Here is a 24,156-nt window from a genome sequence, read left to right as displayed (position 1 = left end):
CTATTTGAGTGTTTTATTTTAGAAAAGCGATTAGGGGTGAAATCAACAGAGTTAAAAGTTGCAGCTTGTTGGCACAAACGTCAGCAGCTTGACTGGTGGAAGTGGAACACATTCATTTCTCACCATGCAGGTGTTAATTTCAAGTGCGATTTAACACCCCGCGGTGGTTTTGCTGTTAGTAGCAACAAAGCAAACTATTATGAGTGAGTGCACTGCTGGGAAACTCTGAATTCAAAAGCATGTGTGTTGCAACTCCATCATACACTGCAACTTTTGACGGAAAGATGACTAGTCATTCACAAGTGTTGGCCTATCAATGTGGCTGTGTTATGTCAAGGGGACAGACTCAAAACTCAAAACAAAATCCTTTAAGTGGTGTTGTGGGATCCATGTGTAAAAGGGGTTAAACCCAGGTCATGTCCACATCACGTAATAATACAATCTGAAATCAACATTCACACTATTTACCACACTTCTCTGAAACATAAAACAAAACGAAACAACAACAAAAAAAAGCTTGACAAAAGGGCACAAAAATCTCAGCACAATGTCCACGTACCACAGTATACTGCCCATAAATTTCCGATATACAAAAAACGTTATCAAGCAACCAAAATACCACACTTATGTCATAAACTCAAAGTGCTGATGAAAGTCATGAGATGTGGCTGAAAGCTCTGGAAAATGTCCATTATCAGATAAACATGACCATTTGATTTTAGCTATTTTAAACATGGTTTTCTGTGGCCTCCATCACTTATACTGCCCTACAAAAGCTAACCTGAACTCTATGCCACCAGAGGGCCCAGTGCCCACTTGACATGTCACATATCAATGACAAAAACCACTATGTACTAGTTTATTACCAAAAAACTGAGGTGTATTTTTTGAGATGACAGTGTGCATGAATAACAAAAGACTAGATTTTAGTTTCGCCTCCACAGTCAGCCAAGATGGTCGATCATGCATCTCACACACATTAGCACGGAAAGAACAATGAAGACCTAATCTGGTTGACCTCGTGTTATTCTAGAGAAAACAGGGTGTAAATATTGCAGTAAGTACAAAATCCAACCAAAACCCACAGCAAACTGCAGTAAATGGTGTTACTGCGTTATTTGGGAATCTATCAGGCCAAGGAAAATCACAGTAGGTGTATTACGGCCAATGATGAATGTGAGAATGAGGATGATGCCAGTGACAAAATAACTGGTAATGTCACACTGGCCTTAGCAAGATTAGTGATGAAGATGAAGACGATGATGTCAAGTAATCTTAAATTAGGTCAAACCTGATGAAGTGAATATTACAACAAAATAATACCCTGAGGGTTGCTTTAAGTTCTCTCTGTTACTACCTTTAAAACAGACATCTTTAAAATAAATAAAACAAATTAAATCTAGTAAGAAATTAAAAGTTTTCCTCCAAAACTGTACCTACTGCACTTTGCTTCTGCATGACCTATAAAGCTATACAAAGCTTTATACAAAGGCAGAGTGCAGTAACTACAACTTAGGTGCATTTTTCAGGTCATAGGTCAAATAATTGATCTTTTTTAGGCATCAAAATGACTATGACTATTCTTTTTTAGTTTCAGTGTTACCCTAGTTACTGCAGTCAGTCTTTGTAGGGCAGTACAGTGTGTAACAATAAAGCAAAACACACTGTTTTGTTGTTCACACTAACATATCTTTCTGTTCCTTTTATCAGAAACCTAAACACTTCTTAAAATAGTGATTTGATTGCACTTTCTCCTCCAAGGTCAACAATAATTTCTGTCCTGCTGCACTGGGAGAGTCGATCGAATCGCTGTTTAATCCTCACAAAGTTGTCTTACAACATGAATACAAATCAATGACAGCAGTTGTGTTGTAAATGCTGATATTGACACTCAAAACAAGCCGGAGGCCATGGAAAGTTTGCTCCAATAACAACACAAGTGCCCGTTCATGTCTGTGCAGGCGCACACTGTTGCATCACTTGTACAGCTGCATATTAAATGCACAAAAAACAGCCTGGTTTTTAGGTGTTTTTTTTACAGTGATTCAGCAGGCTGTGTGAACTTATTTCATCGTAGCTGCACAGGCTTTAACTGTGGTTTGAGTTGAATCAGACAGATGAAAAAAAACAGAGATACAAGCCCCAACAATTCTTGAACATGTTAACTGAGAGCACCTCTGGAGCAGCTATGATAAATACTATTTAGAAGCTAGCTACACTGAGTGAACAAAAAACTATAGTTGAAAGAACACAGGTAAAGTGGACAGGGGCCCCTCATCACTCCAGCCTTACAAGAGTCAAACATCCACTCCAGCTGACAACAGAGGAGTGACAATGGTCACACGAAGCTGCTCTGAAATTGACACTCCAAGGTCGCTGCCACGGCACACTCAAAAGATAACGTGAAACAAATGGACACAAAAAGTGCTGCCTCTGGCCACTGGTAGAAAAACAGACAGAAATCCAGGGAACAGAATTCAGCAGTGAGGCTCATTACTCAAACAGGCCTGGATAAATCATATCACAGGGGGGCTACAGAGGAACAACAGGTCAGGGTACGAACCCTCTGAATGTGGTGACCATCAGGTGGATCTGCATAAAGCAGCTCGTTAAACCCAACTCCTGTCACAGCCCTGTGACAAGCACCACACACACTTTCTACAGGACGCCAGCTTGTCAAGGCATGGGCTTATTGAAAATACAATTAACACAGCATCAGATTCTGTGTTATAAATCAGTGCTGTCACAATTCTCCAAATCTATGATTCGGCCAGACTTTCAGTTTAATGGTTACTTTTAATCCTTTTTTTCAGCACCAACGACTTCGCAATTGTTTGTCTATTGAGTACTGATTAGTAAAGATCATTGGTTTTATGGCCTGACAACTGTCATTTACATTTTCAAATTCATCTATCCATCCATTTTCATCCACTTATCCCAGACTGGGTCATGGGGGCAGCAGGCCAAGCAAAACACCCCAGAAATCCCTCTCCCCAGCAACGCTTTCCAGCTCCTCCTGGGGGACCCCAAGGCGTTCCCAGGTCAGACGGGATATGTAATCCTTCCAGCATGTTCTGGGTCTGCCCCGGAGCCTCCTACCAGTAGGACGTGCCTGAACACCTCTAACGGGAGGCGCCCAGGAGGCATCCTGATCAGATGCCCGAACCACCTCAACTGACCCCTTTCAACGCGAAGGAGCAGCGGCTCTACTCCGAGCTCCCTCCGGATGTCCGAGCTCCTTACCCCATCTCTAAGGCTTAGCCCAGCCACCCCACGGAGGAAACTCATTTCGGGCACTCGTATCCGCAATCGTGGATACATTTTCAAATTGTTTTTTTAAAAAAAGGTAGGCTACATGGTATCAAGTGTGATCGAACTGCCATATTTTTTGGAATGTACTACACTAAGGTCACATGTCAAATCTTTAATTTCAAAGGGACCTAAAGTATGCTCATTTGCAGGTTCGTACTTGTAATGAAGGTTTCTACTAGAACATGTTTAAATGCTTTATTTTCCTTATATTGTCTGTGCTGGAACACCTGTATTCACCCTTTGTCTGAAACACTATGTTTTAGCACCTGTCTCTTTCAGCCTCCCTTCCAAAAAATCCCAGTCTGGTCTTCCATAACTCGGCATCTCTGCACTATCGCTGCAGCTGAGGAATGACTATGACGGGGAATAGCAGCACTTTTTACCATGAAAAAATCACCATTAAAAGCTTTTGAACACAACTGGACATGTTCCAGAGAATATGATCTAAAATCGGGCAGAAATTTACAACATCGGCAACCACGTTTCCATGTTTCCCTAAAGTTAGCATGTAGCTTCATTTAGCAGTTAAGGCTGCTTGATGTAAACACTCGCAGTAACCTGGAGCAGATCTAAAGAAACCTGGCACACTATAACTCACTCATTCTGTAGCCAGAGAAGAAAAACTGATGGAAAGAGAGTAGTCAGGGCGGTCTGAAACCTGAGGTTTTTGCACACAGGGACTACTGCTACATACATTATCAGAAACTTTGGCCACACTTCATGTGAACATCCTTCATTGTAATTGCCAATTCTGCTTTAATTATGATGATAATCAAAATCGAAAGCTCATTTCTACTATTTTAACTTTACAATCAAAATCATGACACCCCTATTAATAATGCTCCCTTCTTTCATCACTTTGCATTAGTAAATACCTCAATATTTCACTTGGATTTCATATCTAAGTGCATCTTAAACCTGTGTTTTTACTGCAAGAGGACAAAAATGAGTGTATTATAGATACACATACATTAGCGCCATCAAGTAATGGCAAAAAGGCAATGCATAGAAATGCTCTTAATGACACATATGATGAGCAAAGCATAAGCCTCTACAGTATATATTCCATTGGTCTGTGAGGCAGTGACTGAGTCTCTACCAATACTGTTCAAGAATACGGAGAGATCATCCAGATTTGATCCTCTCAGTGAGACAGCATAGCTTAGCTGACCAGGGCAGAGGGCAGGAGAGACCATCCACATGCTCCTCTCTCTCCTCTGACCCTCTTTAAGCCAAACATCTGGCACCGCAGTAACGCAGAAAGCCAATATTTCCCAGTGCATTCAAAGCTCTTCTCTTCCTGCTTTGTGCTATTGAAACACAAGTCAGGGGAGAAAAAAATAAGCTCCATTCTTGTGCTTTCTTCACATCAAAGGGTGTCAGGCAGTTATTAAAATAAACTGACTGCGTATCATTTCAATCCCATGCAGGTGATGATGGTACAATGTTGAAAGCATTTCGCTTCGCTGCTTTGGAGTTGCTGAATTGAGATAAAATGGAAGGCAACAGAAAACAAGAGGCTTGTTACACAGAGACTTTGGTCACAGCTTGAGAAACCACTTTGATATGGACCACAGACAAGGTCATCTGTTGATCAGGCGTACGGTCTGTGATGCAACACACACACAGAAGATGTTCTGAGCAAAGTTAAACACACATGTTTAGTAATGTTCCCAGTTATGTTGGAATATGAAGAACACCACCTACATTACTTATATTATCTACAATTCATAAATTTGGACTCATTTATGTCAGGCAGTTTTACACAACCACTAAAATTGGGGACACACTGCAACTGTACATCCATACAAGGCAGAGGGGCAGAGCAGGGTTAAGTTCAATACAGACAGTTTGAAATGCCAAGGTTGACACAATTTCATGCACATTGGATGAGACAAGACCCCCTGACTCAGTTAAAATCACAGGGAGCAAAGCAAGAAATTTAGATAGTCTTCTTACCCAAAGACTTACCTACCTTAATATGAAATGTGCAAACAGTATAGCTTATCAGACACATTTAAGGCTCATTCTGTGCTGGCTCGATAGCCCTTTCAGACAGTAGCATTGCTAAATTCTTCTATCTGATTAGCTATTGTCTTTTGACTTTCCACATAGTTCTGTTATGGTAGAGCTCCATGTTCAAATATAACAAAACTTTAACAGATTGAAAATCAACACTTGCGCCACAGGCACAAAAAACAAGCGGATTTTGAAGTCCTATTTGTCCTCACAGCGGGACAGACGCTGGGGAACAGCAATGAGTTGAAAAGGAAGTAATGACATCAAGGAAGACGAACATTCTCTGTTTTCTATAAGTTTCCTGAGAGATTAAAGGAATACTTCAACCCCCAAATGACCATTTACATATCAACAACTCAAACTGTGTTGTGTTGAATACAGGAAGAAAACTCTTTTTCTCACATGCCTCCACAGTAGACGAAGAATCCTAAATACTGAGAAAATACTTCATGAATTGGAGTCATAGGGGATCACATTTTACAAGAGAAAAACTATATTATATCACAGTCTCAGGCATTGGACAATTAGTGCACCTGTACTGTTTATGTGAAAGTGCTTTAAAAAGCTTAAGACTGGATAACTGAGACTTGGATTATATTGCACGAGTTGTGCGAGAGCCTTTAAAACAGACGTTTTGATACTGTTTTGCCGTTGTTGATCGCAAGCCTCCCATTTTACGTAGCCTTGATTCAGTATACCATGCATCTCTATGTTTTATTACAAATGCAAAGTACCGCACTCGTCACTGCATTCTTTATGATTTGGTTGGTTGGATGTCACTGACCATTCGCAGACGACAGCATTGGTATATTTTTATCTATAAAGCAATTTTGGGTAAACTTCCAGCCTATCTCTGCAATCCTCTGTGTGTTAGCTCTGGTAGTTGCCAGCTACGCTCCTCCAAGTTGGTTGTTTTTCAATGCACCTTGGACATGGATCAATCTCCAAAAGGATCTAAAAACGCTTATATCCATCAGTGAATTTAAGGGCATCATAAAGGATGTGGTGACAGAGACATGTGCTTGTTTTTCTTGAGAGGCCAGTTGTTGTTTTATTGTGGATTTTGTATAATATGTTGTATTTGTTGCATTTTAAATGTGTTTTGATTGGCTGCTACCTTGGTCGGGTCTCTCTTGTAAAAGTGATTTTCAGTTTCAATGGGACTTCCTGGTTAAATAAAGATTAAATAAAAATAATAAAGCCTCTATGACTTCCATTCATCAAGAATTCTCTCTCTCACAAGAAATGGAGGCATGGGAGAGTAACTGATAGACAAACGGTCATTTGAGGAGGTGGAGTATTCCTGAAGCTATTCTGCAGTATAATGTTTATCTCTGTGGATTTCAAAAGCCGTTGAGTTGTCAATTTCACAAGTGTACATTCAGATATTTTAACGTTATCAGATTTAAACCAAGAAGACATGTAAAGAAATATTACTTGGTCCTGTGTTGGCATATTGTCACAGCACCTCCAATAGAAAAATGCCCCTTTTCAAACATGACATCACCATGAAAGAGTTGCAGAACATTTAAGGAGCGAGATACATGTCTGAATGTGTTCCTGTATATTCCCGACGACAACAGAACAAGCAAAGCTGGCTGCTGATAATTGGCACTGAGTGTAGATGGATCAGTCCTGGCTTCAACACACCATCCTGAATCATCGTATTGCTGTTCAGAAACCTAAATCCCTCTGCCTAAGATCACTGTGTTTTTGCATCACAAAGACAGCAGTTGGGAAAGCAACAGACTTGACATGAACGGGCACATTTCTCCGTCAGGCTAATCCAAACTGTCTAGGTCTATGATTACTAAATAAAATGTCCAACTCTAGTTCAGTCATAGCCAGTGTGAAGATATCAATGACGCAACACAAGGGAGATTAAAAAGAAAAGACTGTTCTCCACGCTTTACACTTCAGAAAGCAAGCTGTCCCTCGAGCTATGCTCTCAATCTGGTTCAAAACACTCACATTAATGTTTTCTGAGCCAAAAGCTGCTCCCTGGGAATGTTTTCCTAGAAAATATACTCTGTAGGAGGCTCAGGACAAGAAAGTTCCAAAATTGTTTGAGAAATCTTCTAGCCCCCTCTGCTGGATTTTAACAGCTGTTTCAGGGCACCCACAGTGTGACATAACCCCCCACCAGCACCCCTCCTCCATCATCAGTTTGATCACGTATTTTGCCTCAACATGTATTTCTTATGGGGCCAAGTAGTAACAGTATACAAACATCCCTCATCCTCACTGTTCTAGAGGTGGATTCAGGATATTCAATGTTACAAGGAAATCACACTGACTCATAACCAACACCCAAACATACCAGGGGCATTTTTCAGTGGAAAGTGGAAGACGTGCCTTCTCGGTACGTTAAAAAAGGGTATTTCAAAACTGCATTTTCAGTTATACGGTTGATGGTTTCATCATCAAAGTGTGGAAATCTCAAAATGCCATTTCCTCCTATCTACAGAAGAGAGAAAATGAGTACGCTGTCTAAGATGGAGTTAGAAAAGGCTTTCATCTCTTCCGTTTAGGTATTCTTACTGAAGCCGGGGTAGAGGGCTGTCAGTAGATTTCCATCTGAGAGACTGGTTTTCAGTAGCAAAGAAAGAGCAACTAACACTGGCTATACAAGACAATCTGATTAAGCTCGCCCCACCACATCCGGTGCTCTGGTGGAGTGAATGAAAAACTAATGCAATATCAGAGACAGATATGTTTTGAGGAACCAACACACAGCTCGACTAACGGTTCACCAGAGAGACTGCAGAATAAAACCAAAAGAAACAGACTGAAACAGATGCACGGTTAACTGGCAGTCAGCACAGAGAGGCAAAACAGAGACAGGTGTCGAACACGTTTTCTCAATAACATGTAGGTTTCAAAAAAGGACGATGACAGATGGATGATCAGGTGATGAATCAATGTTACAGACAGTCAGACTGGAGGGTGTCACTTACGAGGCTTCTGGCCCCATACGTGTAGATGTAGCTTCCCAGAGGAGTAGTAAATAAAGCCCAGGACCAGCATGGGGCACAGGACGAACAGCAGCTTGTGTGTGGGCTTCATGGTCTTCAGTCATTCACATGACACCATCCAGGTCATCACCTGCAATGACAAGAGGGTACAGGGACATGGCATTTATACATCCCGAAAGAGAAGCTCGTCCGTCGGCTGCAAGGAAACAATTGACAAATCCTTCTTGCAATGAGAGCAAAGAGGAACACACACACACACACACAGGGAGGGAGTGTGGATAGAGGGAAAAGGTGGAGTCAGAATTGAAGGCTGGTTGGAGGTAAGAGGCTGGAGGTTAAGAGAGGCGTGTAAATAGAAGAAAATACAATGTATGTAAATGGGATGGATGGTAGTTTTGCAAAGATTGTTTCTGGTCAGACTCCACCAAAAAAACAATTTGAATTCTCTTCTCTTGGGTATATACACCATCCTCTCTCTTCGAGGACTATTTAATAATGTCTGGAGGAAGGCAATAAAAAACACAAGTAAGAATAAGAAATATGTTTTTGTTCCTTAATTTTGACAGACTAAAAGAAGCAGCACAAAGTCGTTTTTTGTGGTCATGACCGTGCACAATGATGACAGCTACATACGAGCACGTATCAGTTCTCCAGGCGTTCACTGACAACACTGTCTCAAAAACTGCAATGTACTTAGTAAACAGGAAACCACGCCCTTGCTGCTGCAGAAAGCATGACCGTTATAAGATAAAGGGGATGAATGTCCGCCTGTCATTGTTGTGAGTTCATTTGGTGACACAAAACAGTGACACAAAATTACTGCCCCATTCAATCAGTTTCATCTCTCAGCTAACCTGTGTCAGACACACAAGATCTGGATACAGACCGTCCGGATTATACAAATTGAACCAGCAAATCATGTCGCACTACACACTGTGAATCATGTCCAGTCTACATGTCGCCTGACAGCAGACAAGACAACCCATTAGTCATCTGTGCGTATGTGTGGCCTGGCCTCTGTTTTGAACAAACTCTGCTAATTAGCTCGAGTAGCCTGCCATCTTGTGAACTGTAACCCAGCACCCTGCATGTACTCACAACCCCAGATATGGTTTTATCTTTGCATAAGCTACAGCTTTCATTAAAAACAGTGCTGTGCAGTTTCTCAGATGTGACATGTTAAATAAATAAATATATATCAAATTCAATCTGGGGCATCTTTGTGTGATCCTGAGAAACTGCCAGAGGCAAGTGCAAATGAGGAAGTATAAAGCATTAGCGCGGGGAGGTGTCTGAGCAGAGTTGAGCTCAGATAAGACCGTAATATCTCTGCAAAACCATGTATTTCAAAACAGCAGTTCATAATCCACGAGGCAACAGATGCCATTCACCAGGTTATAAAAGCAATGTCTTAATGCTTTATTGATCCCCTCATATAAAATACAACCTGATGACACCACATGGCATATCCTACATAGAATACAACTTATCCACCAGTAATTCTGTAGGTTAACTAAATAAAGTGTTAAAAATGGAAAAGTTGGTGGACAGTAATTTGAGACATCAGGTAAAATGGGGCAAATAAGGTTTTACATCTTAGGCTTTTTAAATATTAGCAGCCAAATACAAATGTGCTTTACATGACACAAGCATTTTGACTGGTCTGAGAAAACTAGGATGGATTGAGCAAAGATTAAAAGAACTTGCGAGATAAGACATGTGGCATGTTTATCTTTTTTTAATTAGCAGCAGGAGTAGTGCAGCTAAAAACAATATGGAGGATGCTGCTTAACTGTTTGACTTAAAAGTAAAATATTTTCACAATAAATGTATCCTTTAATGGGAAAGCATTTTGAGTGAGTACCTTAAACATTCAAGGAAAATGGAACAAAAAAACAACCTAAAATGAAGTGAAACCAGCATCTTTTCAGGTTACCTGGTGCCATAAAATGATGAATTACGCTATCATGTGCCACCCTAAATATTTAAGACATTATTTTTGTCGATTAAAAATGATTAAAGGTGATGCAGTGAGTCCATGTCAGCTACAATAGTCCTGAACTAACCCTCACTGTTACACACATGCAAACATAGACATGCATTTCCACTGCAGACAGACAATATGGCACCAAGGGAAGAGGCAGCAAAATAACAGAGGAAGCATGGCAGAAAAGTTGGGGGATCTTTTAAATGACAAGTTGGTTACATTAATGATTTAATGAATTAATGGCTAAGCTGATAACGGGTTTAACCATTTGAAAAACAAACATGACTGTCAGATTTTACCTCACCAGCTGCCCCATGTTACCTGAACATGTCAGTGGAGTGAAGTCAGGGTTATGATGCGTTTAAAGGTCCAAATGTCTAAAATATTTTACATGGCAATGTGTTTTCTTTACAGAAATATAGCAAAGATGCAAAATAAGTTCCTAAAAGCAACACTCAAGGCAGTCTTTAGGTTTTGAGGTGGTTTTCTTGGTAATATTACCAAGAAGTGTCACACATTACCTGAGTCCATCCTACTGCACAGTGCAGCCAGGGTTGGAAATTAACTTTTTTGTCCACCTGCCACTGATTAACAACACATTACCACTGTTTTTTAGGCGGCTGCTGAGTGAAGCAGCCACTTACATATTTTACCAGCCAGAATGTACACAAGCATGCAGCCAACACCACTGCAACTCTTGGGAGCACAGTCAAAACAATGGGGTAATTTCCGCCCAAAGATATTGCATTACTTGAATAACTTCTTGCGACAGAACATTGTCCAGCACCACACGACTAAATTTAACCAACAACCCGATATAATCGTAACAGGAAGAAAGCAAAGACGGTAATATAGGAGTTGAGAAAGAGCTCGATCACGTCCCATAGTATAGTGTTTTAACTCACCATATCAGTGTCAACGGGTTTCAGTGGCAGCAGTGACTGTCCCCTCACGTTACACACATTTCTTTGTACATCAAAGTTGGGTCTTTACTTTCGCTTGTGACTAGTCGTATGGTTCACCGAGCTAACGTTAGCTAACGTTCAGTTTGCGGCACACGAAGTTGAGCAGTTAGCAAGAAGACAAACATAACGGAACTTTGAGGTCCCATAATTCAGCGCTATAACGTTACCTCAGCCTCTCCTGATACAATGGCTACTGGAGACTAGCTGAGGGTTTATCTTACTTTAACAGGCTCGGTTTACTCCGAGGTGTTACACGACACTGTGAACATAACGGTCACCAGATATTAACAAGCACGCGAAGTAACGACGGCACAAAAGACGACAGCGAATATCAAGCGGCTAACCGTTAACGTTAGCTTAGCCTGTCGCTATGCTAACAACGCTACGTTGGCATAGTGGGAAATTTGCCTTGATCCAGTCGGCAGGCCCGCAGCGTAACAACACCGCTGGTTGGGGGAATTTTTGTGGCCAGACATGAGCTTAGTTACAAGCGCAATATGTGGCCGAAACACACGTAGCATAAATACATGTACGCAATGATACATGTGCCAAAGTGTGACAATGCTGAGGTAACCCGACGGAGGTTAGGAGAATCAAGGACCCCCGGTTTGCCAAAATTAACCACCACCATCATTGTCGACTAAAACGCGGCGCTGCAACGTCTCATTGTCATTTCCAATTGATTGCGATAATTAAAGACATTACCTTTTCTTTTCTTCTGAGTCCTCGGGTCAGAAACGATACAAGCCTTAGTTTAAATTGAGGATTGGTCGATAAAACGACCGTGTTCTCCCTCCTCTCCAAGCCATCGTGATGAAATCCGTGAGAGTGCCCTGGCTCTGTGAAGCACAAGACGACCAGTCTGACTGCGCGTTTTCCCCTCTGTCTCAGCAGCTCTAGTTTACATCAGGAGGAACAAGCTGCACCTCCATTGACACTACCACCATCAGCGGCTGCTCACTGCTCTAGCAGCAACACAGTTTGTCGGCTACAGTCACATGAGGAGGTATCTCCATGAATTATGATGCCCCCTCCTGATTTAACAGAAAATGAATGCACCTTTTCAGATGGTTCTTCACGTGGTGCCCCCTCTCTGTATGTCAGCTGTTAAACATTGCATTGTGGCTGGGTTTGCATTTATAGCACACACGTCAGGCACCCCACCACCACCACCACCACCACCCGACTGCAACAGTACTTGCTCAGCAGCAATAATAGAGATGCAATAATGTAAAGAGCCGGTTGAACTGCATGCCCCTCACTATACTGGTATGTGACTGATCAGCACTACTGTGTGATTGCCCATACAGGTGAGAGACATGCTGCTGCTATCCCACAGTCAGGGTTGGATTTGCTGAAATCCAAACACCTAACAGGTCATTAGTGGTGTAAAAGTATACATCAATACAAGGGCGTAGGTTATGTCTCAACTTGGGGGGGGGGCTCTTATGTAATGGCATCAAAATTTTAACCATCAAACTCTTAATTTCTTGCATCGATTTTTAGGCCCTGATCACACAGAAAGTGTTTTAGCAGCTGGAGGCAGCTTTTTGTAATTGTTTTAAATGAGAATGTTCGCTGTTTTTGCATTGCCTAGAGCACCTTTCTGCACTCTAGGCACCTGGCGTTTTTGCCACAGTGATAAAAAAAAAAACTTAAACTCAGGCCCCGTTCACACAGAAAGCGTCTGCAGGTTGCAAGATGCAAGGTGCGCTGCACTGCCTTTTTTAAATTGAATGCCACTGGTGAAAAAAAAAAAAAAAATGCTTGCTGCGCCTTTTTATTGTTGCCAGGCCGCCACGGACTCACCTCCTTAGCCTAACCTTCCCATGTAATCAATCTACTGTTTATTTATCTGTTTTATTTATTTGACAGTTATTAGTATCTAGTTCCTAAAATGATCAGGCAGAGGGTACTTGCTGTAGCTCTGGTTGAGGGTGAGAGGCTGTCAGTAAATAGTTTGTTAGGCACAGGGAAACAGAGATTTGTGTGGGTACATAAGGGTGGATCACGGGAGTACCACCAGTTGGTCCAGGAGCTTCGCCTCCATGATGGCTGTTTCCAGGCGTATTTTAGGATGACTCGGGGGCAGTTTGACATCCTGCTGTCTATCGTCTGGCCATATAGCTCTGAGTATCCAGCAACCGCTACCACCAGTTTTTCCATTGTTTACCAACTGTAAACTTGTTGTGACCATCATAGATGGCCCGCCTCTCAAATCATCCGATTAGACAATGGGAAAAAAGATGACAATAAAAGAGATGACGTGGGGTGTTTTTCTGCTCTGAGTTGACATTTTTTCCCCTCAAGAGTTCGCTTAGAGCACAGAAACACCAGGCACGTCACAATGCAAAAACCACAAGCATTCTCATTAAAAAAAAAATTACAAAAAGGCGCCTCCAGCTGCTAAAATGCTCTCTGTGTAATCAGGGCCTTGAGCGGAAATGCGCCCCACATGATCTCAGCTTTTTGCCCATTGTCCAATCGGATTATTTGAGAGGCGGGCCTTCTGTGGTGGTCACGACAACAACTTTACAGTTGCTAAACAATGGAGAAGAAACTGATGGTAGCAGTTGCTTGATACGCAGAACTATACGGCCCCTGAGTCATCCTAAAATATGCCTGGAAATAGCCATCATTGAGGCGAAGCTCCTGGACCAACTGGTGGTACTCCCTGTGATCCACTCGCTTTTTTAGGGTCTCATGTACCCACATAGATCTTCATTTCCCTGTGCCCAACAAACTATTAACTGACAGTCTCTCACCCTCAAACAGAGCTACAGCAAGTACCCTCTGCCTCAACATTTTCGTAACTAGATACTTTTTTTATTTTTTTATTTTAGTAGCGACATTCAATTTTTTTTTAAAAAAAAGGCAGTGCAGTGCGCCTCATGATTTGCAACCTGCAAAACACTATCTGTGTGATTGGGGGCCTTATGTACCAAGTTGTGCGTTTTCTCCATCAACTTATGATGTAGCTGCCTTAAATTTTGTCAAAATAAAAGTCCTCTACTATGAATCAATATCCAACAACCTTAAATACCGGTAGTAGTGGCGGTCAGTATATAGTCTAAACATAGAAAACACCACCAACCAGTGACTGTATTTGCTCTGCACTCGTTTACAGTGATTTCCCTGAAATGTTTAGCTATAATTACCCCTCAAGGAACTACAAATAGTAATTACCTACACAAGCGTGAGCCCCTTTAGCTCCATGATTCATTCTGATACCTTCCAGGATGAGAATGTTCCTGTCCACAAGCCATAAGCTGTTTGTCACAACCTGTTATTTGGAGTCTTGTTGAGTCTACATAAATGACTTGTATCCAAGGAGGCAGTTTCTACGGTTACAGTCATCATGATGTCCACAGGTGGTCAAACAAAACTACTGCTGACTGCAGCGCCAGAAAGAAAAGCTTAAAACTTATACTGGAATTTATGAAAAAAAAAAAAAAGATATACAGAGGTGATGAAGAGCCAAAGGTGGTCACTTGTTAATAGTTTCTATCTTAAAGGGACAGCCACCCCAAAATCCAAAACATATATTTGTCCTCTTACCTGTAGTGCTATTTATCAGTCAGTCATTGAGTTGTGGAGTGTTGGAGATATCGGCTGTAGAGATGTCTGCCTTCTCTCCAGTATAATGGAACTAGATGGCACTTGGTGCCAAGATAATACATTTAAAAAAATCAACAGCAATGTCCCTACCAAAAATCATGACACAGTTAGTAAAGATAATCCACAGACCTCATTGTGAGCAGTTGCGTGTAGGAACTATTTTCTTCCTGCTGAACTACACTCGCCGAATTGTCCACAGAGGTCTCTTCCTCTCCAAAACAAACAGATCTGGTGATTTAACCCAGTTAAAACGCCAAATATAGCAGGGTTACAGTAGAAACACGGCAGTGAAACATGGCAGACTCTGTGGACGAGGACTTGCTCCCTTTGTAGAATTAATTGGCTCAGTCTAAGGTCACAAAAACACAGTGATTCTTATTTTCAGGTGATTATACACTAAAGAGAACATACCTATTATAATATATTCGATTTCTGCCAATGTACCCCCCCTAACTCCTACACACTGGACCTTTAATTGTCGTTGGGTTATTTTGTCTCTATTAATGAGACCTGCACTTTTAAAAGGTTTTGTTGTATCAGCCAGACCAAGTCATACCACAGTCTGCCATCACTAATATTATTTCAGAGGAGAATAAGGAGACATTCTGGTAGTCGTCTGCAGTTCAACACTGCAGATGAAATATGAGTTGTCAGCTCATGTTCCTGTGCACACATGTACAGTCAAGCTCATGTTCGTTGATTCAGTTATTTAAAGCAGTCGTCACTGCGAGCTGTCAATCTGGCTGTGAAGCACTAAAATGGTCACACACTGATAAATGTGAACAGACGGTGTGTTTGTCAAGCCTTTCAGAATAGAAGTGCCGGTTTAAATATGTGAATAAGTTATTCCCCGCCTCTGCTAAAACACTTGATAAACATGGGTCCTGCAGACCTTGCATGTCATCCTCAATCCCAGTTGGGACCTATCATGTGGCTGCTTACGGCAGATTGTTGTTTGGCAGCAGATCCATAGTCCTGTCCTTCACACCTGCTCGGGTTACTCTGCTAATTCAGTTTTCCTCTCGGATCTTGCGTCTTATTTGTGCCCTGACATTCACAAGGCCTCGTATCCTACATAAGCAGTTGTTGGGCTAAAAGCCAAGGTGAGAGAGGGTGGGGGTTGGTGGGGGTGCAGTCTTCCATTTTTGCCCTGCATAGAGTGTGGTAGTAGCATACCGATCTATTAATATTGAATCAAGCAGGAAATACAATCTGCTCGCCCACTGTTCTCCATCTGGGGTCAGGAGATTAGCAGGAGCCAGGAGAATAAAATACATACACAAGCACATGCTGAGATATATACACATCCACACGAGCCTATTGAAGTGTCACAGGATTTATTTTTTATTTTTTTTCAAAGCTGGCGTGGGACTCCTGGTTGAGCTGGCAGCACTTCATGGCCTTTGGCACATGGATCATTCGTTTACATCACACTTACAAGAGGGAACGACCGGTGGCCACAGAAAACAATGCAAGGAGCTGAAATTTTCCATTCTCTAACCGTGTCTGGGAAGCGCACTGGTTTGTGTTTGTCTACCGGTAAAGAATCGTGTTCCTGAAGGGGGAAGCAATGTTTGTTTTACATGTCCACAGATCGTAATGCATTCGCTTCACTGTACATCCTGAGTGCCAAGGTGAAGCAACATCAGAATTAATTCAATCATTTTGGGCTTGAAACGTGACTCAATTATCCACCATCATGTCCCATTCCTCTAATGCTCTGCTATCGAACCGACAAAGCAGTGCAGACTTGAGTGTCAGGTCTGTTGTGATAACAGGAATACATGCTCCAACAAAAATGAAATCCTTCATCCGGTGTGGGTTGCAGAATCAGTGCCTCTAGCAGCAATACCATCAAGTCTATCACAGGAATCAGCATTTCATCTTCTTCAAGTGTAACCAAACAGTTTCCGTTGTGCACGAGCTCCCACTAATGCCCTCAGGAGTTTAAAGGTACAATGGATCAATGGCTGATGGAAACAAGTAGAACAATGCTCAGGAAAATGTAGTGCCTTTGTGCTGTTATTAAATCTGGGGTAGGCAGTTTCATATTGTCTTCACTGGGCAAAAATTAAATAACAACCTTTGAGCGTCTTGTAATTCAAGAGGGTCGAAAGAACACTAGATATCTGTATCTCCTCTTGGCTCTGTTTTCAGACTTTGGCCAATCACAGGTCATTTCAGAGAGAGGGTGTTCCCGTTGGCTTTTCTACAAATGCAGATGCACGTTCACGAATCTTTGGTGAAAGCCTGATTCAATGGCAGAAATCCTGCAGAAAGGGTTACTATTCCAGCATTAGCAACAACTGCTTGCACTGCAAAGCAACCCAAAAAGGAAGATGGACTTATCATAAAGAGAGTCTAAAAGTGAGTCAGACAAAAAATAATAGCTATACAATAATAGCAATGCATTTCAGGGATGGAGAGAAAATGTTACCGCAGCCTAAGGCTCACGGTGGTGGCCTTAAATTCCCGTTGAAGTAGCTAACGTTAGCTAAAGCCTCAAGGCACAGCATGTTCTTCACCTCACTCCCCGCAACAACAAACCACCTCGCTGGGAGGAGTGCTAGCAACAGCTCCAGATACTGACCCCCCAGTCACGGGGTGCAGCAACCCAAATCCATCCAGCGCAAACCCCAGCTTCAGGGCACCATAGAGCTCAGACTCCCTGCTCAATCAGGAAACTTTCTGTTGCTGCCATTACACAAGTAAAAACCAGGGCAGCAACTGGCCACCGGCCTGCTGTGACAGCTGGCTCTGGCCAAATAAGAGCTGCTACAGCTGCTGAACAGTCTGTCTGCCGAGAAGCTGCCTGCTCTCCTCCTGGGATAGCAGTCCACAGCAGCGTGGAGCAAGGTGAAGGGACTGTGGGGTGGCTAGCTGGCTAATTGTCTCATTGAGGCAAGAAGGGGCTGAGCTACAATTAAATAAATCAATGTATGGAAAACATTAGGTGACTGACATTTGCCCGTGGTCATCTGGTGGGAGGGGCTTAGAGTAGAGCTGCAGGATTATGGTGTATATTCAAATTCTGCTGCTTTTATTTCTTCCCTTTTCCATATTTCTGCCTACTCAAGCATTAAACATGGCTGTTTTTCAAATCCAGTTACTTCAGGCTTTAATCTGACTGTATAGTTTACATGTAAACGATAATACTGGGAGATAACAGCTGTGCAAAAGCTCAATCGCAGAAAAGAAGATTGTAAACCCCTTGATAAACTCTGCGCCTACCATCACCTTTAACCCCTACTATCCACAACGGCTGAGTAATGAATCCCTCTTTACTGGAACTTAATCTGGATTCTTGTCTTTCACCTCTGGTGCAAGCTACATCACAGCATCAAATTAAGCACGCAGAGAAGCTCTGGTGAGACATACCATTAACGAGTGTATTCTTATCCCCAATACAGTACATCGTCAATAGCAAGAGTGTTCTCACTGCTGAACATAATAACCTTCACAACATTTTTAAAGACTTTTTATTGTTTGGTCATGTCATCTGTCTGAGTGAAATTCCTACATGAGTAGAGCCAGACTTTACTGTGGCAACATAAATAATTGATCGTTGTCATCTGAATCATAGATGAAGTATCTGCTCGACAGCGTGGCTTTTGCTCTGGCGGCCAAGCAGCAGGAAATAAACAAGTGCTAATGGGATACTGATAGATCCCATACATACAGGGGCAGACTGCAGTCTGAATGAACAACACTTTCACTTCCTATTTATCTTGTATATTTACTGTGCAAGGCACCATCTTGACTGGAGCACTACTAGACAAAACCCTGTAAAGACAGTTGTCATCAGTCAGCAGGAACAAAAGTCCCCTTCAGTGTTGCAGTAATTTAGGTCACGGCCTCATTTTCCTCAAATTGTTTCGACTTCTGCTATTTCCATCAACACAGTCTCATTTAATGCTCTCAATGATCAATGTGTCCAGAATCTTTTTACACCACTGTAATGGAACCGACTATTAAGTCAGGAATGTAACCGCAAATTAAGCTAATTTAGACACAGAAATTGATCTTACTCTGCTGCTGCGTATTGCTCAAAGGAGTAATTTGAGAAATATTTGGGAAATATGCTTATTTGCTTTCTTGCCAAAAGCAAAGAGAAGCTTAACATCACTCTCTTGTCCATATGCTGAATATGAAGTTAGAACCACGTTAGCTTAGCAGGTGGTTAGCTTAAAGTAGCATAAAGACTGGAAGCAGGAGCTAGTCTGGCTCTTTAGCCTACGATGTAGAAATGAGTTTTGGTGTAGTGCAATAGAGTGTGCCAGTAAACCCGGAACTCCGTTAGCGCTTTTAGCACTTCCGGTTCTCTCGTCTAAAAGTCAATACGTTTTTTGAATGGGATTTTGGTAAAATGCCTCAAATAAGGTCTGTGGTTAAAAGCTTAAGCGAGTTTCAGGTTTTGTTCTACGACATAAAACACATCAGTAAATACCCTACTTGTGAATTTTGAAGCTTTTACGTGTCGTAAAAAAGGCGGTTGCTAACAAGTTGCTCAATACGACTATAAACCCTGTTGGGGACATTAAACGTCATCACCCCCGAACAGGCGAGAGTGCTGGCAGTCCGCCATTACAGCTTCTTATTTAGCTTAAACAGTCCGATTTCCCCATTATACAATGTTTTTATAATAAAGTGGCCGAAATCAGTTGAAAACTTAGTGGCGGTGACGTCAAGAGTCATGCGACCGTGGAGTAGTCATGTAAGTCCGTTAAAGCCTAACGTTAGCTTTTTACTTCTGGCGATCGCATTAAGCTTCAAATGCGGTATGAAAGGTGTTCATATGTAAAGAGTATCTCACTGAACAAAACCTGTAAGTATCATAAACTTGTGTTAGCCACAGAGCTTATTTTCTGACATAATCCAAAACGCAATGCAAAAATCACATTCACTTTCTCTTCCGGGAACCAGTGCAATGCTAAACTTCCGGGTTTTGACGTCAGCCCTGGCACACTCTATAGTTTGGTATGATTCCAGTATGTACCTCACATTTTGGCTCTGTGCAGATTAAACAAACCTTGTGAGCTTTAGAGGCGCTAGCTGTTTCCATTTTTTTATGCTCAGCTAAACTAAAATGAAGCTATAGCCAGCAGCTAAGCTACATAGTCAGCTGCTGGCTATAGCTTCATATTTAGCACAGAGGCAGGAGGCTAATAACAGGAAGACCCAGGGGAATGGAAAAGCAAAATGGCAGGATAGCACCATAAGGGAAGTTGGTATTGAAAATATACGGTGACCTATACAGTCCTGCTTGTCCAGGACTGTTCCGGTTTCAAGCTGGGTGTCTTGAGTCCTGACAAACATCTGTAAAACACTAAAATGTCCCATTTTACAACATTCACTATCAAATTTTCTCCGTTTTCACCACAATTCTATACTGTTGTTGTTTTCAGCATATACATAAACCTTCATCATGCTCTGTCCCACTGATTATTACCTAACCCAATATAGAAACATAAAAAATGCACCATGCGTCTGAATTCAACACTGATTTGTTTGTATGTGACAATCAGTGTGTCATTTTCACAACTTTTGCTATGACGCTTGTGGCTCTTTCTGACAGAAACAATTGGTAGGCAATGCTAACAGTTAGCTTCCATCCCAAAGATAAAGTCAGCCTTTTTTAAAGCGCTCCAACAGGCTTAGCCGACTCCTTCGTAAAGGAAATGGCAACAAAAATGCTGCATTCTGCACACACTGCAGGAGTAGGCACATTTTTGGTTGGAACTTCTGAAATAAAAGATCTTATTTAGACGGTCAAACATTGGCTAAGTGGTGGCGAGTAGGAAGTAGCACCACTGTGACAAGGCCCCCAGGAAGTGTGCCAGACTTTGAAGCCAATTTTACATAGTGGTCAAAAGTGGAAGTACACCATCCAGGTGTGTCACGTGATGCCATGGGACTCAGAATGACTTTTTCCCACAGACTTACAGGAAAGAGACATTTGTAAATCAGTTGATACATTTTTTTGAGCTTCACAACCCCCACAAACTGACTTCTTTCACCATCGTAATTTGATTCATTCGGTCCAATAAGATTGGAATAAGAGCCGCAAGATTACATCATTTTATCCCCATTCAAGTTTGTGGATTGCTAAATCAGAAGTTCGCCGTTTGGCCAGTGGAAGTTAGCTGCCTGGCCACACTTGGCTGTGCTCTGCACTAGTGTGCCTGCTCTATGAGTCCCATAAAGGCCCATTTATGCTCAACGTTAAATATGGATCTGGATACGGACGGAGCCTTCTGTCCGTGCTCCGCGTTCATTTCGTCCGTATTTCTGCACGTTTCCATAAAGCTTACAGATACGGGCCAAATGGAGCAGTACCACCGCAATCCGTGGGGGCACTGTCAGTCCTCCAGTCACGATGTATTCAACGGCCTCACCGACCACCGCCTCCTACAACGCTGCCTCTGTTTTTGTCTTTTATGCAAGAGGTACATTATCAATATCTCCTCCACAGTCGCCATGTTTGTTTTTGAGTTTATTGTTGTCATAAACGTTTGACTCTGGGCTGCCCCCTGGTGGATATATTGGTTAACATCCATGCCAACGTAAAGGACACATGGAAGTATGTGGGCAGTGACGGTAACATCGTTTGAAACGGACGTATACATTTCCATACGTAAAGGGAGCATAAATGGGCCTTAAGGCAGAAGATCCAGGTAATTCCAAACTGCGCAAATAGAGCATTTTTTGGTTTCATGCACCACTGACGGCCTCCAACGCTGTATCCAGGGCTCTAAATATATCTGTGGTTGTGACCTATTTTAGTGGAGCAAATGCAGGTGACAGTCATCTGAAATGGGCAGCTCAGGAGGGGACCTTTGCCACCATCTGCTGAAACACAATCAGAGCTTTTTGTAAAGCTGGTTTTGTGTAGTTATGCAGTTTTCAAATTACCTACGTTGTTGTGGATTTTGGGAGACAAAAGATCATATTTTGTCTACTGAGGCAGGCACTGTTCATAGTGTTGAAAGGTGTGCTCAGTAGGTGTACTAAGCGCTGAATTAACTGTCCCCCATCTTGATGAAAACACGTATGGTGCAAACGCAAGCATGAGTGCATGCATGAATGTGCAGAGTCCTGGTTTGGGGGTTTGAAAATATGGTTATCTTAGGTAAATAGTAAAAGAAAAGACATTATTTTAAGGCCGTAAAACACTTCAGGGAGTGTGTGCTGCTTTCTAATGATCCGCTTCCTATAGAATAATCAAAGGCACCTTTAAATGACAGTCAAAGAGATGAGCTCGTGAGGTGATGTGCTGAAGCAGTCTGCTCACCTTTCAAGCCAAGGGTTTCAACACTAAAATCGGCACACCCTGGCAGAGACCTCATTCACATTCTTTCCTCCCTCTCTGTTTATCTTCCTCGCAGTTTATCTGTTCTCTTCCATTCAAACAATTACGCCCAATCGCTCTCCCACGCATGACTTCATTAAACACAAGCAATGTGTCCATTCAAGTCTCCAATTAAAGGAAACATAAGAACGCGAGGGTCTGGGTTATTCAGTAATGAATCAACAGATTAAGACAGCTGAATTGGGCTTTCATTTAGTTCTCTGGGCCTTTTATAGATACTTAATCCTTCATGGGAACATTTTTAAAGCAATAGTTTGTTATTTTGGGAAGTCGTATTCTTGCCGAGAGCGAGATGAGAGGATTAATATCCCTCTCATGTCTATAACTTGAACATGAGGCTACAGCTAGAGGCTTGCAGCTCCTCTAAAGCTCACAATAAATAACACTGTTTTATCATGTTTGTATTAAAATCAATATCAAATGTAACATCGACAGGATGTAGGATTTTTTTTACAGTGACTTATGTACTGTTGCTGTTTCTAAGCCAGAGTAAGTGCCTGCTGGCTCCAGCTCCATACCTGAAAGTGGTATCGATCCTCACGTCTAACTCTTGGCAAGAAACCAAATAACTGCATTTCCCATAATGCTCTTTTTATTACGATAATGCAGCAGTTAATTTACATCCAAAGTTGAGCATTAAATTTCACAGTATTGCTAAAACTCCCGCAAAAAAAGGTTTTGATAATTAAAAGTGTGTGACAAACCAGTGCAAGACCTAGCACCTGCCCCAGATGTGCAAATTCTGTCTTCTTTTTGTTTGTAAAATATTTGCAAAAATACAAAATTACTGGAAATGTAAAATAGACTACACGTGGCTTTCTTTTGGAGTGTACTGCTTGCAGAGTCACTTTCTTCCTGGAGTGCACCAGGGAGCTTATTTTAAGCCCGACTGGGCCAAGGTCATGAATTCATCCTTGGCCCACAAATAATTCCTGTTTTTGTTTCAAGCCTCTATCTACACCCAGACAGATACTGTATCTTAGAGACAGATTACTTACAGAAAACATTCCCATGCAAACAGAGAAACAAACATTGCCATGCTGGGAATATATTTTAGGATGATATAATATGCATTACTTGGGCCTTTAAAATGTTTTCACCCTTCTCATTCTGATCACGTCTGATAGTGTGAGACTCTATCGGTGTATGAGCAGCTGAGCGGTGCCTCTGGGGCAAGGATGTGGCTTTTAGGTGTCTTCCTTTAAACCAGATTCAGCTCTGCTTTTAAATATAAACTTGTGTAACCCATTTGATTACTTCAACGCTTTAAGAAAAACCCATTCTGACTCATAAAATATATCTCTGCGGTTCGTGACCTGAAATTTCCCCCAAAGAAGATAGAAGCACACATTACCTTGTCAGCTGCGGCTGTCAAGTCCTGAATCCACAGTATTGGTATCACACAGACTGCAGGGTCGGCTGAATGACAGAAAAAAAAAAAAATCAAAATCACACATAGAGCTGGGTTTCCAAAAGAGGCAGGGAAGCCAAAGACACAATTTCACGTGGTCACTGTCCTTGTAGCACTCTCTGCAAACATTGGTTAACCAATAACAGGGAGGATTTGAATAACAGAAACTGGTGCCACAGTTGATCCCAATTTGAATACAAGCAGCGCAGACTGTCGGCAAGCATATGTTAACCTATGACAGGATGGGCTGGAAAATCAGTTTGGCCTGTAACATTTTAAAAGTACAGTAAACTATTCGAACACGTCACATGAAGGAGTAACTGTCTGGCTGTCTAGGATTATTCTATAACATGCCTGGGGATCAGATGTGGCAGAAAACAGAGATAAAAGGAGATATTCGATATGTACATGTATTTACTGTACAACTTCAATTAAAAGCCTAGTCCCAATTAAACACCCAGCCCCTATTATTGGCCCAGTGTGGCTACGTTTGATAAATA

The 24,156-nt window shown here is 41.9% G+C and overlaps 1 protein-coding gene across 5 annotated transcripts in view; it reads right to left on the bottom strand.

The window, feature by feature from the left end:
• st3gal3b (ST3 beta-galactoside alpha-2,3-sialyltransferase 3b) overlaps positions 1-23,755 on the bottom strand; it is a 76,731-nt gene extending 52,976 nt beyond the window's left edge. For 2 of the 5 annotated variants that reach the window (XM_050074707.1, XM_050074710.1), the window contains exons 1-2: positions 11,964-12,333; positions 8,289-8,436 (exon numbers count right to left, since the gene is read on the bottom strand). In XM_050074707.1, coding sequence (XP_049930664.1) covers positions 8,289-8,397 — 109 coding nt within the window. In that variant the 5' untranslated portion in view covers positions 8,398-8,436; positions 11,964-12,333. Of the gene's footprint in view, positions 1-8,288; positions 8,437-11,198; positions 11,443-11,963; positions 12,334-23,599 lie in introns of those variants that run through there. The other 3 variants (XM_050074708.1, XM_050074711.1, XM_050074709.1) reach the window with 3 other exon arrangements.
• Positions 23,756-24,156: the final 401 nt, after the last annotated feature.

Source organism: Epinephelus moara, chromosome 21, assembly GCF_006386435.1.
Source record: "Epinephelus moara isolate mb chromosome 21, YSFRI_EMoa_1.0, whole genome shotgun sequence".
Lineage (NCBI taxonomy): Eukaryota > Metazoa > Chordata > Actinopteri > Perciformes > Serranidae > Epinephelus > Epinephelus moara.
This window is presented reverse-complemented; position numbering and strand designations above follow the sequence as displayed.